The following is an 18,356-nucleotide window of genomic DNA, read 5'->3' on the forward strand; positions in this document are numbered from 1 at the left end:
TAAAATCTCACATTTTTTTATAATTAATCTCACAGCATCCTGTATTTAAATATCACACAAACGTCAAAAATAAGTAAACAAAATATTCTATGTGTTATATAAAGCTCAAAAGGTTAAAATTTTTTAACAAAGTGACCATTTAATTTATCACTTCTTAAAATATGATATAACTCATTACGTATTCGGATATATTTCCGTGTGTACAGTGATTTGCATTGCATTGATTAGAATGTTGAAAAAATAGAAATAGTGAATGTATTACCAATATCATTCTTGGCTTTTTTTTGAACAAGCTACCGCACGGATGCTTTTGGATAGAATGATATAACATGAAAACGTGTTCTTTATTTATACTGCATCCTTATAATATTGATCTACTTTATTAATATGGCTCTTCAACTAAAAAGTCTAAATTGCTTAATCTCAGCATAACGCAAAGATGAGAGCATCGGACTTATTGTTTGAGATGAACTTATACATATGTTTACATATTATATAATTAACATCATATTATATATTTAAATACCTATCCCTACATTTATAATATTATAAATGTGAATGTAAGTTTGTTTGTTACGCTTTCACACAAAAACTACTAGAACGATCCTCATGAAACTTTTTTACACATATTCTTGGAAGTGTTAGAAGTAATATAGGATATTTTTTATACCGACATAAAGCTCGGTTCCTTTGGGAGAGGGGATGAGTTATTGACGATTTTACACCAAAACTCCGACAAATTATAACCGATTTAAATAATTATTTTTGTACTAAAGAGGTTATAATATGTTTTTAATTTTGCCCAAACTGTGGTTGGCGATAGAGGACAGCAATCCTCAGCGGACAGCAGCAAAAACCTCATTGAAGGCTTAGCGATACTGAATACCTAAACCACACGCACACTTTTTTAGAACTACAACTAAATTTAATGTCACATAAAAAAACAAACGCAGACGAAGTCGCGGGCAACAGTGACAGAGCTCTTCGGTGAAGGTCTTCCGCCATACTTATTTTTGCCACCTAGCAGATTAGTTGCGTACCGATAAAAAGTACTCGGTGTAGTTATAGCCTCCTGAGGCTTAACACCTACGACTCAGTTTGATGGATCCGTATTTCATTGATAACAGAACAAAAGTACTCGGTGTAGTTATAGCCTCCTGAGGCTTAACACCTACGACTCAGTTTGATGGATCCGTATTTCATTGATAACAGAACAAAAGTACTCGGTGTAGTTATAGCCTCCTGAGGCTTAACACCTACGACTCAGTTTGATGGATCCGTATTTCATTGATAACAGAACAAAAGTACTCGGTGTAGTTATAGCCTCCTGAGGCTTAACACCTACGACTCAGTTTGATGGATCCGTATTTCATTGATAACAGTAATTTTTTTTTTTTTTTTTTATTAACGATAGGCCAGCGTTTGACGACAATCATGCCCGTTAGAAAGCAATGATGAGGTCTAGGTTGGAGCACGCTTGCCTAGAAAAAGCCTATTCACTCTAGCCTTGAAGGTACTTAAATTATACGTGGCAGGAAACACAGTTACCGGGAGGGCGTTCCACATCTTAGCGGCACGTATCAGAAACGTGGATAAAAAACGTTTCGTGCGTGTTGATGGGATATCAACCACATAAGGATGCCACCGCTCTCGGTGTCTCGCTGTTCTGTGGTAGAACGGGGAAGGGGGAACAAGTTTGTGAAGTTCCTGAGCACACTCACCGAAGATATGAAGAAGAATATAGAAGAACAAGATTATAGGATGTCCCGGGTTCGATTCCCGGCAGGGGCCATTTGGAAATCTATAATTTCTGAATTTGCTGGTCTGGTCTGGTGGGAGGCTTTGGCCATGGCTAGTTAGTACCACCCTACCGACCAAGACGTGCCGCTAAGCGATTTAGTGTTCCGATGCGATGTTGCGTAGAAACCGATTAGGGGTATACTTATACTGCATCATCATAATTCTGCCCACCAGCTGAGATTGCAGTCAAGAGGTAACTTGTAGTGGAATCAAATTTAAAAAAAAAGTTTCAATATAGAATATACAGACACCTTTAAAAAAAAAAATGTCTCTGCTTCTATTGATAATATAGCTTCTAGATCAATATTTCTAAAATGATTTCCAAACTCCGGGCTGGTACTCAGATATTCATAAAAAAACACCACTTATCTAGCAAAATGTGATCCAATATACCTTTGGATATTGGATAGAAGCAGGCGTTACTTTGCGGAAATCCATGATATATTATCAAAATTAAGCTTAATTTGCTATACTCCGCGAAAAGCAGGAGAATCTGTGTGGTGTAATTTATAATTTCTTCAATCCTTATACCCCACACCAAACAGATCTTCGGCAATATACCCTCTACGCACGTTTCGCTCCGAAACCGGAGCATCATCAGGAGATGTTGACTTTACAATGAATAATTGTTAAAGTTAACTTTACAATGAATAATTGTTAAAGTTAACTTTACAATGAATAATTGCGAAACGTGCGTAGAGGGTATATTGCCGAAGATCTGTTTGGTGTGGGGTATAAGGATTGAAGAAATTATAAATTACACCACATAGATTCTCCTGCTTTTCGCGGAGTATAGCAAATTAAGCTTAATTTTAACAATATACCTTTGTTTTTTTTTTCTTCTTCTTAAAAGATACCCAATTCTCAGTGGGAGAATTTGGGTTATGAGGGATTTCTACCCACTAAACCCCCTCGGTTGCCAGCCTCAGTACATAATGGGAGGCTCCGGGATCTCCTAGGAACGCACCGGTGCCTCCCTTGCACAACGCTTATAGCTCGTCCCGGGAAGATTTATGATTCCCGATTTCCAGTACGTACTTCACTTTGAGGTAAGGCAACACCTTGTCTCTTCTTGTCTTCCCAGGGTCGAAAGTAGAGGGTCCAATATACCTAGTTAACTATACTTGCTTATAATCAATCTGTGTTAAAATTCAGTACATAAGAAATATTTAAGAAAATTTTTGTAGGGCACTCTATAACTGATATTGAACCTTTTTATTCGGGTCTGTCTGTCTGTGTCATGTCCACGCATCGCGCTGAAGGCACTTAATAATAATAAATATAAATATACTACGACAATACACACATCACCATCTAGCCCCAAAGTAAGCGTAGCTTGTGTTATGGGTACTAAGATAGCTGTTGAATATTTTTATGAATATAATACATAGAAATACTTATAATATACAGATAAATACCCAGACACTGAAAAACAATCATGTTCATCACACAAACATTTTCCAGTTGTGGGAATCGAACCCACGGCCTTGGGCTCAGAAAGCAGGGTCGCTGCAAACTGCGCCAATCGGCCGTCAAATAATAATAGTATACGTTACATAATAGATAGTGCACCAATTATCATAATATCCATAATAATTTAAATATTATTATGTAGAAATGGTTTTGTGACCTACTTATTTACTATCCGATGTAAATTTGTTTACATTTACATAATTTGATATACTCACCACGTACTAGAAATGTCTATTTAAGGCCCACATTCCACTACAGGTGCTGTGCTATAAAACGCGATTGTGAAGCTATGAATACGATAAGCGAACTTCTTAAAATAAAGCTAAGATCATAAGATATATTCGCCGGGCTAAGACTATTAAACAGATGTGGCTGAAATATTAGCAAACACGAGTACCTATCAGTAATCTTTCACTGTAGGCATAAAACAAAGTCTCTCGTTCTTATGCTTAGATCTTTTTAAATACGTAACAGATGCAATTTATGCAATGCTTTAATGCAATTTTCAGTAATAGATAGAGTGATTGAAGAGGATGGTTTATATGAAGTATACATGCATATCATTGCACATGCATATTAGAAAAGCAAATAAATCGAAGATTTGCAATGTGAGTTCGTAACAAAAACATATTTGTTCGCTTACATTAGAAACCTTACGAGATATATTAAATTTATGTTCTACGGAATTGCATTATTAATCACTCTAAGTTGCACCACGTTACATGACACCCGTGCGACGTCTAGTATATAAGTATAGTATATATAAATTACTTTAGGTTACCTAACTACCTTAGACGGCAGATTGGCACAGTGGGCAGCGTGATGAACGATCAGGTGTGATGAACATGAATGTTTTTCAATGTCTAGGTTTATCTATATATTATAAGTATTTATGTATATTCTTCATAATATTATTCATCACTTATCTTCGTACCCATTACACAAGCTACGCTTTCTCAGGGACTAGATGGCGATGTGTGTATTGTAGTAGCATATTTATTTATTATATTATTTATTTAACTAAAAAGCCGATTCTAATAAATTTGGAACCACGCATCGTCGCATTGGTGGAATGTTGTCTTTATTTTCGCTTTATAAATCTGAATTATTATAGATGTCTTCGGCAGGTTAAAAGTTTAATATAAACTAAGGAAGATGTTTTTTAAGGTTAACTTCGTAACATTGCTCCTCTGTTAAAATATATTTTTTTTTTTAATCACGTAGGCCTATCACAGAATATGAAGCGTTCATACCAAAATATGTAAGGGAATGGTGATAACTTCGTTCGACAACTTAAACCTAAAGCTACGAGGGTTCCAAAGGCGCCCTTGTCTAAGAAGAGCCCACAACAAACTTAGCCGGGTTTTTTTTTTGTTATCAGCATCTCACAGTAAATTAATATTAAGCTATGAAGTTAGAGCAATTCACAACCAAGCTTTTTTATCGTTTAAGTAATCCTTAACATTGTAATAGGATTTTTCTGTAAGCGTACGTTTTATATAAACTTTGAACTTATTGAGAGACATCTCAAAGATTTCATTCGGTAATTTGTTATAAAATAAACTACAGCTGCCCTTGAATGAATTAGCAATTTTATGCAGCCTAGTAAACTGCACAACGAGTTTATTTTTGCTTCTAGTATTTATTCTTCTAATATTTAAGAATCTCAAAATTGTAATTACCTAGTATATATTATCCGGTTAACCTTTTACCTCATCATCCATTACCAGGTACGGGTCTCCTGCCACATAGAGGCCGTAGTCCACCACGCTGGCCCAGTGCGGATTGGTGGACTCCACACACCTTTGACAACATTATGTAGAACTCTCAGGCATGCAGGTTTCCTCACGGTGTTTTCCTTCACCGTTGAAGCAAGTGATATGTTAATTAATTTAAACGCACTTAATTTTGAAAATAAAGAGTTTCGTGCTGTGATTAGAACTCGGCTCCCCAAAAGTGTATTCGAGCTCCTACCCACTGGGCGATCACCGCTTCCGATGAGTAAATGTAGTAATAAAAATTTGCAATGCTCCATCATTTATAAACTAGTGTGTCTTTATGAGAAATTACAAAATAATCTCTCATAAAACGTCACTTTTCTCACGACTTGTGACGCTGTCGCTCATCTCGCGAATATTAATAAATAAATAATTGAGTTCTTAGAAATGCAGGTGAGACTCACGTATTCGTTTTAGCTACTTCATCAATAAATGGCATGCTAAAAGTGTGAGTAGCCTGTAACTATTGCGGTTCCTTTGGTGCTGTTGATGTTCGTGAGCGACAATGTTCACATACTTGTTGATCTTCATGAGCGACAGTGTTCACATACATGTTGATGTTCATGAGCGACAGTGTTCAATAACATGTTGATGTCCATTAGTGACAGTGTTCACTTACATATTGAAGTCCATTAGCGACAGTGTTCACTTACAGACGATCAGCTTGCTCAAGAGCTCGCTATTATATTTATATATTTATTTATATAAATAAAAAAAAAATAAGGAGAGGGTTACATTTTCCAATGTATATGTGACTTGAATAATGGTGCGTTGTGTACCTTATCTTTGCTCTACTTTAGATTTTATATGCGCAATTTATCCCTTTAATTGTAGGTTTAGAATGCTACTGTTTACAGGTTCAATAAATACTCTAAAATACTCTAATTTATTTCATTGTAATAATTCTGGAACATGAATTTATTGGATACAATGGTAAATATTATTTCTTGTGTTTAAGGTTTTAGAACACGAAGTTCTTTGAGCAATCAGTGAGGGCAATTTCATAGAAGAGTGTTTACACATTTTTATAGATTTCTGCAATGATACTGCGGATTACAGAAATTGTATAGGTAAGAGAAGAATTTTGTTATAAATGTAAGTTAAGTGCATGAAACACAGATGAGCCGTAGCCGAGCCGTTTTCATTTATTACTAATTATTTCGTTTTCCTTTAAAGACTTTCGTGGTTCAGTGGTTACCGCTGTGGTTTTCATGTGGCAATTCGAGGGTTCGATCCTCATTACCAGCCCACTACAGAGCATAGGCTTCCTCTCAGAATGAGAAGGGTTTCGGCCGTAGTCTATCACGCTGGCCCAGTGCGGATTATGGAGAACTCTCGGGCATGTCTGTTTCCTCTCGACGTTTTGCATTACCATTGAAGCAAGCGATATTTCAATTAATTAAAACGCACACTACTTAGAAAAGTTAAATGTGCGTGCCTGGAGGTAAAGTTTTTTTTTAATTCCACTACAAGTTAGCTAGTGGTAATTGATGGTACAGTAAGATGGTAATGGACTTACATGTTAAGAGTTTGGCAGTTATTTTAAACTCATGCGCCAGTTATATATAACTCTACCATACCCCTAATCGTTTTAGTTAATAGCTAGCGGCACGGCTTTGTTGGTAGGGTCGTAACTAGCCGAGACCGAAGCCTCCCACCAGACCAGACCACAAAAAATTCAGAAAGTATGTATTCCAAAATTGCCCCGGCCGTGAATCGAATTCGAAACCTCCAGCTTAAAACCACAGCGCTCACCGCTGCGCCAGAGAGGTCGTAAGAAATAATGTCCATTTTAAAAATTTATAAAAAAAAAAACATTGCAAACATACGTATATAGGATATTGACTTATAACTTTGAATGTAGCTTATACAGTAAATAATCGTATTTCCTATAGACTACAGCGGAATCCTAAATGCTAACATATCACTATTCAAGCAGCCAGCAGTTCGCACGACGAACCTAATGATATTTCCACACGCCACTGGAGTAACAGTTTCAAAATATGTGAACCGTGTTCACACGTGACGATCGCAATGAGTGTACGTTAAGTAAATGCAGCCACTTACTGGGATACTACGTGATCTTAACGGTTAGCGTAATTGAGCTTGGCGAATTCGGATGAACAAGGTTATTGTCATTATCTAAGTGCTGTTTGGATTACAAAGAAAACGGTTCATTATTTATATAAAAGCCCTCCTAACTTTAGTTTTAAGTTAACCAATGCAATTATCACCGTCACCTAACATTAATGTTAACATGTTAACAGTGGCGTGCACTTCGTAACGCACAAAAGCATTGCTGACCCTAAAATTTATGTATAACTCGAATAGAAGGACGATTTATGGCATTTGTTGCAATCTTTTCACTGTATGCATACGGATACCCTGGTAAGAAACCCAGTACACGCCACTGCACGTTCAATGTATGAACGCTTCATAAGTCCTTAAATGATAACCCATGTGTCCTCTTGCAAATTCAAAAATTCAAATTCAAATTCAAAGACGTTTTATGCACCGTCACTTATAACCAGCCGACATTGCAGGCAAAGGCTAACTAGCAGTGGAATACGAAAAAGAAACGTGTGTGTACTTATGTACACGCGTTAGAAGTTATACTTTGACGTAAAAAGATAAAAATCTTTTCGTCTTATTCTACGTTTGTAGAAAAAACGACAATAGAAAAAAGATATTTCATACATTGAAACTTCATTATAACGCATAGTGCGTTAAATAAAGTTTATTTAAATTTCACAAAAAAAAATATTTCTACATAATTAAAGAAATGGATATAATAAACAAAATTAAGTTTGGAACACTAATGGACTCGTTATCGGACAACCGAGTTTCACTCAACATTGAAATTTGAGATTTTTGTACAATTCAATCGATGAAATCACCGGAAAAAGCCCGCAGACTTTGACAATTCAAACACTTGGGATACTGTCAAACCTTATAGCTAACTTCAGGGTGTCGGTTTTATGTGACGGTTTTTTGTGCGCGGACATCTTAAAATTTACTCTCATCATTTTCCTTAACGCGCTAAAAGAAGCATAACTTCAAAATCCTTACCTGTTCTCTGACTGACATCACGCCGCAGAAAAAACGCATGTACGTAGGTATTTTCTTCCATCTTATAGGTTCTCAAAACTGCGATTTGGGATTATTTGAGGGGCGTATAAACAAATTAAAAAAGCTGGCAACGAATGATTGGCCTGACCACCGCTTATACACAGAGCAACACTTCGTATGCTATGCAGACATCTTTGAATTTAAATTTGAATTTTTGAATTTTTAAGAGGACACATGGGTTATCTTCATACAAGTATTTACATTTATTAACATCAAACCTTACATCAGAATGATACCTTTACGTTATTTGGAAAATAAATATGATTAATAAATAAATAAACACAGGTACTATGACATTACACACATCGCCACTAAGCCCCAAAGTAAGCGTAACTTGTGTTATGGGTAGGTACTAAGATAGCTGATGAACATTTCTATGAATTTAATACACAGAAATATTTATAATACACACAAACAATTAGGTTCGCTGCCCACTGCGCCAGTCGTCCGTCTAGAAATCTCACTAATATAAACTAATCAAAGAAATATCATTAATATAAATAGATTGGCCAATAAATATGCTCCCACACTATTTATGGCCTGACAGAAGTCAGTTCGCCATAAAGTCTTCAACCTCACGAACCTCCAATCTCAAAATCCTATTTTCCATGATGGCGCCGCGGGTTCAGTTCGGAAAGGTGGCAAACACAAGTGCGACAACCAGTGGCGTGTATATAGGGTATGCACAGGGTATGCAGATGATGTAAAAGTGAAGAAAATTTCCAGTTAGAGTTGTAAAAAAGTTAAGGATAGGCATTGTAAGATTTATAAAAAAATCGGTTGTCTGTAAAGTCGGATTACTGACGATAGTTGAACCTGTCAACGTCATAAGAAAATACTGATGGAATGGCTGCATTTTTCAAAAGAAAATTTTAATTTTGTTCTTTGATAGATATTTTGGATAGATATAGATAATACAATTATGTCAATTTTAATTTTTACACTTTTCACTGCATTTCATACTTGACGAAAACATGTAAATGTATTATTGTATAGCAGCTGTCGCGGAGGCCGATATTGCCTCTTTGTAGCTTGTTCCGCGCTCACGGAACGCCTCAGTGCGAGGTAACGCCGCATGAGTCATGTTTTTTCGTGCGTGAAGCCGGCTCCATCGAATTATAAGACGTTGTCACGTCGAAAAACCTTCCCTCCAGTATTTGTAGCTCGTACTGGAGATTGATTGATAATACACTGATTGGCGCAGTGGGCAGCTACCCTGAGTCCAAGGCCTGATGTTCGAGTCCCACAACTGGAAAATGTTTGTGTGATGAACATGAATGTTTTTCAGTGTCTGGGTGTTTATCAGTATATTATAAGTATTTATGTATATCATTCATAAAAATATTCAGCAGTCATCTTAGCATCCATAACACAAGACACGCTTACTGGGGCTAGATGGATTATTTATTCAATATGCTCTCATTGTAAATGGTAAACCTTCTGATTTGTCTACGTTTATTGAGTTCAAGCAAAATCTTACTGTAACGGTCGATTGGCATTTAGCAGAAGTACTTACTAAATAAAACTAAGACCTAGTTTCGTTAATTCGTGACGAATCGTCAACCTGGTGCTACTTCTACACGATTCGAGGAGTCGCATCCCATCGTGATCTCAACCCAATAAGTATAATGATATGTTAAATAACATTTTTAAACCGCTTCAAAAACGATTAGTCTGTTATGTTATCAACCGCTTCAGCAAATGTTTTATCAAATACTAGCGTACCCAGCCCGCTTCGGCGGGCTAGATTTTGCTTTATTTTATTTAAACAATAAACTTACATCATAATATTATATTAAATCATTAAGATACATTAAGGTGAAGATCATTATCTACACCCATGTACACTCAACAATCGAATATCATCATAGTAAATAAAAGCTGTATTTGACAAATTGACAGTTCAAAAATAGGAGTGCTCCGAACGTCACCAAACTTAGGGAAAAAAGGATTACTCGCCAGGTCAATCTGGAGATTCCCTGAAAGTTTCATTGAAATCGGTCCAGCCGTTTCGGAGCCTATACGGAACATACCCACACACTTTCTCTTTTATATATATAGATGTTGTAAAAAATATTTATTTATTGCTTTTTAGTTTAGGTGTAACATTTATGTAGTAAGTGGCTTTGTTTCTGTTTCGATAGTAAAAATGTGAAATTTGACAATATTTCGACCCAGTTATACATGGATCGTAGTGTAAGTTTTTGGTTTTCATGATATCTCGGGTAGAATTTACCAAACAGCTTATGTGTCCTGTTTTGACCGCCCACGCAAAAACGACGGGATGTTATGCGTTTGACTTGGCTGTGTGTGTGTGTGTGTGTCATATGGATGATGAGGCAAAACGGTGGGAGACCATTGCCACAGGGGTAATGTGGGACACAATAGTGGTCTGGCATATCCTCTTTTAGAAGTGGTAATGGCTCTTTTGCGGCTGTAAAAAATATCCCTGCGGAGCGAGTCTAAATAACAGCATTAGTATAATAAATAGTAGTTATTAATACAAAGTTATGCCCTTGCGGTGCCATAATCCTATTTAGGACCAAGGTCCTTACAGAAATACTATTAAAATTAAGCTTAATTTTCTATACTCCGCGAAAAGCAGTAGAATCTGAAAGATGTTATTTATAATTTTGGAATCTGTATACTCCGCACCAAACAGATCTTGGGCAATGTAGGGTACATTACTACGCGCGTTTCGCTCCGACATCGGAGCATCCTCAGGAGATGTTGACTTTACAATTGTTAAGCGATTATAAACTTACAGTGCAATATACTAAGTTACATAAAATTCATAATTCGTTAAAAGGAAATTGTATACAATTCTACAATAAACTACCCATTGACATCTTGGAGATGTCTCTTAAAAATTTAAAAGTTTGTGTTAAACGTAAGCTTATAGAAAAGTAACTAGGACTACGTAATCGATAAAAAGCTTGGTTAGAGCAATAATGAATTATTGCTCTCAATGTTCTTTTGGCCCCATCACTAGATCTTAAGCACGCAAGAAAGCGAGAGAGAGAGAGCAACATCGTAATATTGCTCTCCTCATGAGATATAGATATAGCCCAAACAATTAGTTAGAGAACTATAGAGTGGCTACTTTTTATCCGGGAAAACAAATCCAAGCGGACGATATAGCGAGCAAAAACGATTCTGCACTGTCTTCTATTTAGGTGAGTCGTGCAAATACTAAGTTCAGGTCAAGCGAAGATTTTACGATATGCCTTGTTTAGTTACTCGCAGTTAATGTGAATGATGATTTTATCATTAAAATTAACTATATTATTATTTTGAACTAAATAATGGAAGTATTTTATAACTACTTTGATATTATGAGAAGTTTGGTATACAGCTTTTGAAACTCTTAAACTAGGGGTTACATATTTTTTTCTTACGCCAACTTTCATCAGTTATTCTACACAATATTCCCCGATCGCTACATATTTACCCAACCACCCGCCATTAGCATCGTTTTCTCATCCTACGAATTTTTACGCAAATAATAAGAAATAAGTAATTTTGTACACAATATTCCCCGACCTAATATTTTACCTGTACGTTTGGATGTTTAGTGCAAAAAAGTTTCCCACTGGGAACAGAGATACTCTTTCATAGAAGGAAGAGTTTATGGGCATAGACTGCTTACTTGCTAATCCAGGTTGGCGGTCTTAAACGCCTATATATCCCCCGATTACGTCCCATGACTAGAGATATAATTAACGTGTCCACCTGCTAAAGTACGGGAACATGGAATATAGTAAATTAGATCCATATCCATAGCTACAACAATTGATTTTCATCTGAATTAAATGTTATTATTATTATTATTATTATTATTTGGATATTATTTCCACTTGTGCGCTAGTGCTCTGAGAGTTAATAAAGCTGTGGGAGAAGATAAATTTCCATTCTTTCCCCGGGGAGATAATGGTCTCCTGCTTAACTGCAGATCACGAAGTCCTGGGTTCGATCCCCGGGTCGTATTGACCAACGACCAACGTATTGACTTTTTCTATAAATAAGTTCATAATAAAAGCCCGGAGTGTGGAAATTGGAGGTGATTCACCCCTGTGTCTCGGAGAGTAAGTACGTGAAGCGGTCGGTCATGTGCCTGAAGTCTTTCCGGCCGTGTTGGATTTGGTAAGTGTTATGTGCACTATAATAACTCCCAAAATCTCTCTGGAAATTGAAAACAGAGACCGAATTCGGCCAGGGAAACTGTGTGTGTTATAACTTATACTGACTCTGTAGAATGTTTGTCGTTCAATTTGTATATCAGGTAACATTTGTTAAAACTTGAGAGCTTGAATTGCGGCTAGCATTTTTATTCAAGCGATTTCTAAATGCAGGTGCTACCTATTGTTGTAAACCAACTTTTATTACGCTCATGATCATTTATCTATTGATCATTTCACAAGTACCGAAATTATATAGCTCTATTTGCACAAAGTTATTCAAAAGTGCTTTGGTGTTAGGAGTCCGTAAGCTATTTTACCGTTCCATATAAATAATATACATATTTATGAACTTTACCTTACTTAATTAACCACCTTCCTAAAGAGCTTAGGGAAGTTATAGGTAACGAAGAAAAATATTAAGTAAAAACTTAAACAACATTATACAGATCTTGTGTTGATACCCTAGCTGCATCACACATCCAGGCCACCTCGTCAATGGTAGGTGCGGCTGCTACCAGTGACGAGCAGGCCAAGAGGCGAAAATATGAAAGCCTGGATAGCAGCATCATATTTGTGCCTTTTGGAGTAGAGACTTTAGAACTTAGGTTATAGAGTCTACCGGTGATCCTAGAGCGGGCAGTTACCTTGGCCAACGAATTAGTTTGGCCATCCAAAGGGACAATGCTGCCAGCATCTTAGGAACTGTGCCTCGCTGCGGTGGTTTCGAGGACGTTTTAGATTTTATTTAGTTTTAAATAGTTTATTTTATATTTTTAGCAACGCTACTACTAGTTCGGAGAGTAGATTTAAGCGCACATACTGTTGACATTAAAACTTCGTTTTTTGTCAGCGTGATCTTATAACAAACAAATATATTTAATGACAAAATCTGATAAAAAAAATTAAAAACATCCTGTACATGTATAGTGAAGGAATATGAACGCATTTCGTTCCTACCTATACTGAGTTATATGAATTATAGAACGTAAACAAAAGGTTTTTACATTTATCATTGTCCGCATTTTAAATGGTAATGTGAATAAGTAACGATTTTGTAGAACAAATTGTGAATGTTAATATATTAATCTATTAGACTAACAAAGCAAAAATTTGTTAACGGCTGGGTGTACGGAAAAATTCTTTTGAGTTTATCCTTACACCTTTAAATTAAGACCTGTGATGTATATAATGTGTAATGAGTTAATAAATAAAATAAATAAATAAAATGAATGACTTGATATATATAGCGTATACTTTATTAATATATTATATAGCACGAGTTTAACAAGAGCAATATAGTTTTAGATTCTTTATCTGTGAATCAGTTGCTGTTGAGATTATTTCTGAAATGGCTGAATCGATTTAAATAGCCTTTCACAGGTAGGACGAAAACGATACGACTTTACGACTCTTTATCTGAGGTCAATTTGTGTGTGTCGTAATCGCGGATTTTTTGTTTAGGTAGCCACAAGACAGCAAGGTTTCCGTATATTAACAGCAAAAATCGAAAAACAGAAGTTTAGATCTATAAAGATAGTTTTGGTACGAGATGTAAAATAGTAAAGTCTTAGTTAAAAAAGGGTACACTATGTGATATGAATTAAAAGATTGATTTTTCGTTATTACTTTCTTTATTATAAATCAATCACACAGTGATTTTATTATATTATCGTTTTCATACAATCATAACATTAATTATATGTACAAAATATGACACGTATATTATTTTTTTAATTCTTTTTCGTATGCTCTGCAAATTAAATAAAGTTTTTTTTTTTTTCAATTTTCTTATGCCCTTACTTATACTAAAACTAAGAATTTGTTATAACATGGCACTAATATTTGTAACCTTCCTGTGAATTGAAGCTTGGCGGTTGTCTTGGGCCTCCGAATTGTTCTGGTCTACCCTGGCTACCTTGACTAGATCCATTTCCTGGTGAAAAAGGACGTTGGCCATTGACACCTTGGGATCCTGAAGAGCTACCGTCTGGTCGCTGATTAATTCCCTGAATTCCCGTATAGGTTGGGCGTTGCCCATTAACAGTCTGAGAACTTGGAAAACTACCACCTGGTCGTTGATCTTGTGGCCCTAAAGAACTGCTGTCCGAACCCTGTCCATTCACTCCCTGTGTTCCCGCTAAACTGGGATGTGTACTCGCAACTTGGTAACCCTGAGGATTAAAACTTGGGCCCTGTCCATTTATGGCCTGATTTCCAGGAGAACTGACACCTGGTTTCTGACCATTAAAACCCTGGGATCCAAAAGAACTGCCAGCTGGACGTTTGCCGTTTGGGCTCAGATTTGCGGAAGAACCTGGCTGTTGCTGCGCTGGGAAAGACTGGCTGGGCTTATTATATTGATATGGAGCTTGAATAGGGGCTGCACCAGATGATCCTCGAGCAGAAGTAGATTGTTGACTTTCAGGCCCAAACTGTGAGATACTGGGTCTTATGGTGGAACCAAAAGGCTGATTGTCTGGAACAAACAAGCTTCCGGATCCAGGTGTTCTATTCCCTGAAGATCCTCCAAAAGGTACAGATTCTTGGTTAAATGCAGAACTTCCACCAAATGGTCGGTTTCCATTTTGTTGGTATTGTTGACCTTGACCTGTCAGTCCATTAGATCCAGTGGTACTGGGACCAAATTGAGCGGAACCTTTAATTCCATTGTTTGTGCCAAGAGAGGGTTTGTTTGTGTTGCTTTGGTACTGAGATCCTTGGCTAGGTTGGAAACTAGATCCGCTGGGCTTATTTAATCCAAATGATGGTCGATTTGCATTTGCCTGGTACTGATACCCTGAAGATACGGTAGATCCTGCAGACTCCTGGCTTCCAGGTCTGACTGGAAATCCTTGTGACTCAAATGATGGTTTACTTGGATTTAATTGATTAACAGCGGAACCAATAAGTTGATTGCCAGGCCTATTTGCAGAGTTCTGCAATTGACTAATTTGAGATCCTTGGAAAGTTCCAAATGGTTTTTCAGATGGTGAAACTTTACCAGATTGAAGTCCAAAAGTTGTTCCTGATGTTGCAATTGTTTGACCTTGATTGACTTGAGGACGGTTCTGAACTGAGGCACCCGACCCAAATTGTGTTACTGCCCCTAAATTACTTTGGGGTTGATTGTAGTTATATCCACTTGAACCCTGGCCTTGACCCAAACCTTGAGTGAAAGATCCCTGGTTCGAAGACTGACCGAATGGACGTTGGCTATTTCCAAGTCCTGTTTGATACTGATTGCTTTGTCCTTGAGCTCCTGTAGTAAATTGACTCGATCCAGCGAAAGGTTTCACGTTATCAATCTGACCAGATTGTCCTGAAAACTGGTCTACTGGGCCTTGATTACTTCCTGAAGCTTGTTGATATTGCTTGATTGGCCCTTGTAGTCCACTGGGTCCAGCACTAAATTGATTTGGACCTTGGCTAAGTTTTGTTTGACCAAACTGGTCTGATTGACCAGTTACAGGGTTTGGTCCAAAGGCTCCTGTGTTTCCAGAATATTGATTGTTTTGAGTCTGACTGGTAGGTCCTTGTTGGAATGATCCTTGATAAGAGCCTTGAGGACGGTTAAAGGAAGTTTGTCCTGCATTATACTGCAGTGCTGAATCATCTGACTCGTATTCCTCGGGACGGTATGCACCTACAAATAAAAACGAATCGTTATGATAAAATCATTAATTTTACGTATAAAAATAATAGACATTAAAGAATTTGCCGCGGTACTGCGTGCTACATGTAATAGTACCTAATACACATAACTTACTAGGATGATCCAAATTTGAATGTTTACATACTACATAACATTTATAGAATATAATGTATTATAGAATTTACCGAAATAAATATTTTTCAAATCTACATTATGTCTATGAGAAAAATCAAATCATTTAAAATAAAGATGGAGTAATTTCTTGGTTAATTAATAATGCATTACCTTCTTGAGTACCAGCTGCAGCCGCTCGAGAGTTTTCTTCAATTGATTTCAATATTTCTTCAGGAATAGGATGAGGAGTAGGCAAATGCTCGCCTTGCGGTTGGAAACCATTTTCGTCAGCAGTATAGGTAAGGGAGTAGCTTTGACCATCATCACCAGTGTAAGAAAATCCACCTTGAGCCTTTACACCATTTGTTGCAACACCAGATTCTTCAACAGAAATACCGTTGGATGTTTCGTAGCTGTATAGGTATGATTCGCCATTATTTTCATTCACATACTTTAGAATTTCAGCGTTTCTGTCGGCTGCTGCCTGAGAACGCTCAGGTTTGTATGCTTGAGCCTCGTTGATTGCTTGAGTTTCTTGTCCGAAACCCTGGCTGGAAGGTCTTGCTGATTGGGGCCTGTAAGCTTGCTGACTTCCAACATTGAATGTATTAGCTCCAGGTGCCTTGTTCGAACCAAAATTTGTACTTTGTGAAGTACCAAAGGGAGCGTTTGCTCCAAGTAATGGAACGTTGCCATTATTACCAGTAGACGCAAAAGCATTTAAACCGGTCCCACTTAAGCTCTGCTTATTTCCAGCTCCAAATCCAGGTCCATTTTGAGCCTTTCCAGAAACTCCCCCAAAAGTAGACGGAAAAGACTGCCCTGATCCAGCACCTGGCTGTCTTCCAGATGGAACTTGACCCGCTTGGCCTAAATTAGAACCTGGGTTTCCAGAAGCTGGAGCTAATAAGGCACCGGGGCTTCCCCCGGCTGTTGCAGCATTTACTGGCGGAAGGTAAGCTCTGTCTAACTTATCCGCATAGCCATAGGCTATAATTGACAGGACTATTACCTGAAAAGAGAAAATAATTAAATTTTCAGACACACTCGTAATAGATTTTCCATCTTATTCAGGAAACTAAATTTTCCGAACCATTTGCAAATTTACTAATCCTTAATTACTCGATAAACTGGTCACTTAGTTAGCACAAAAACTAAAAAAAAACTTTTTCATTTTCCGTATTCCCGCGGAGTTTAATATTGAATTATCGTAGGTAAATTAGTAAAGTTGTATTCAATATGAGCGTACTTAATTAAAATACGCATTCACGTAACCCTTGCTTTATAAAGCTTTAATGGTCATATATCTGAACTATTTATAGCACCCTTAACAAATAAACCTATTTGCCAGATAAACTTAAAAGCACAGACGCTTATACCAAAATATTAAAATTAAAAAAGATTTACCAGCTTCATTTTTAAAAGCTGTACTTGTCGCAAAGGATGAACTCTGAATGTTGGTACGCCAAATCTTCCTATATTTATATCATGTGAAATTCGTTCACCTCGGATCACGGCTTACCTAAACATGTACCGTGTAACCTTTGACTGCTCAAGTGAATCCTCACTACATTTGTGTGAGTGCTTGCTCAATTTTCCGATCGGATTTTGCCGATACACTAATTATTTTGATCAGTCCGCTCATCTGAAAGAATGATTCGCGACATTGTTCGTGATTTGTCAAGGCTCCAATCTTTTACTAGCGCTATACAGTACCGCGACTTGGGGACAATTAATTTTTTTTCCAATATTATGTGTTTATAATACTCCATTATATTAATAAAAATAAATAAATATACTACGACAATACACACATTGCCATCTAGCCCCGATGTAAGCGTAGCTTGTGTTATGGGTACCAAGATGACAGATAGATATTTTATTAAATATAATACTTATAATACACATATAAACACCCAGACCCTGAACCCATTCATGTTCATCACACAAACATTTTCCAGTTGTGATAATAAAAAAAATACCCGGTTAAATTTTTTGCGGGCTCTTCTTAGACCAGGGTGCGTTTGGAACCCTCGTAGCTTAAGGTTTAAGTTGGCGAACGTAATGATCACCATCCCCTTACTATTATGTAAACATATAAGTATGAACGCTCCATAAGTGCCTGTGACTGGCCCACATGAATTTAAAAAATTTGAATTTGAACTGGGACTTTACACTATAATATTTGAAATAGAAAAAAAATGTGTGTTTTATTAAATACAAGGACAG

At 36.9% G+C, this 18,356-nt stretch overlaps 1 protein-coding gene across 1 annotated transcript; it reads right to left on the reverse strand.

The window, feature by feature from the left end:
• Positions 1–14,196: 14,196 nt before the first annotated feature.
• LOC120633467 (hornerin-like) lies at positions 14,197–17,543 on the reverse strand. The gene is made up of 4 exons (XM_039903677.1): positions 17,535–17,543; positions 16,299–17,139; positions 15,018–16,004; positions 14,197–14,963 (listed from the first exon to the last, which is right to left on the reverse strand). Exons 1-4 carry the CDS (start codon positions 17,541–17,543, stop codon positions 14,197–14,199), a joined length of 2,604 nt encoding a protein of 867 aa, XP_039759611.1.
• Positions 17,544–18,356: the final 813 nt, after the last annotated feature.

The sequence above is a fragment of the Pararge aegeria genome, chromosome 21 (genome assembly GCF_905163445.1).
Source record: "Pararge aegeria chromosome 21, ilParAegt1.1, whole genome shotgun sequence".
NCBI lineage: Eukaryota > Metazoa > Arthropoda > Insecta > Lepidoptera > Nymphalidae > Pararge > Pararge aegeria.

What these genes read in the sequence shown, in the direction of transcription:
- LOC120633467 (XM_039903677.1), bottom strand. An exon ending in TGCAGCTGGTACTCAAGAAG is followed by an intron (nt 16,005 to 16,298) that starts GTAATGCATTAT and finishes TTTTATTTGTAG; the next exon opens with GTGCATACCGTCCCGAGGAA. An exon ending in CACAAACAATGGAATTAAAG is followed by an intron (nt 14,964 to 15,017) that starts GTTCCGCTCAAT and finishes TGACAGGTCAAG; the next exon opens with GTCAACAATACCAACAAAAT.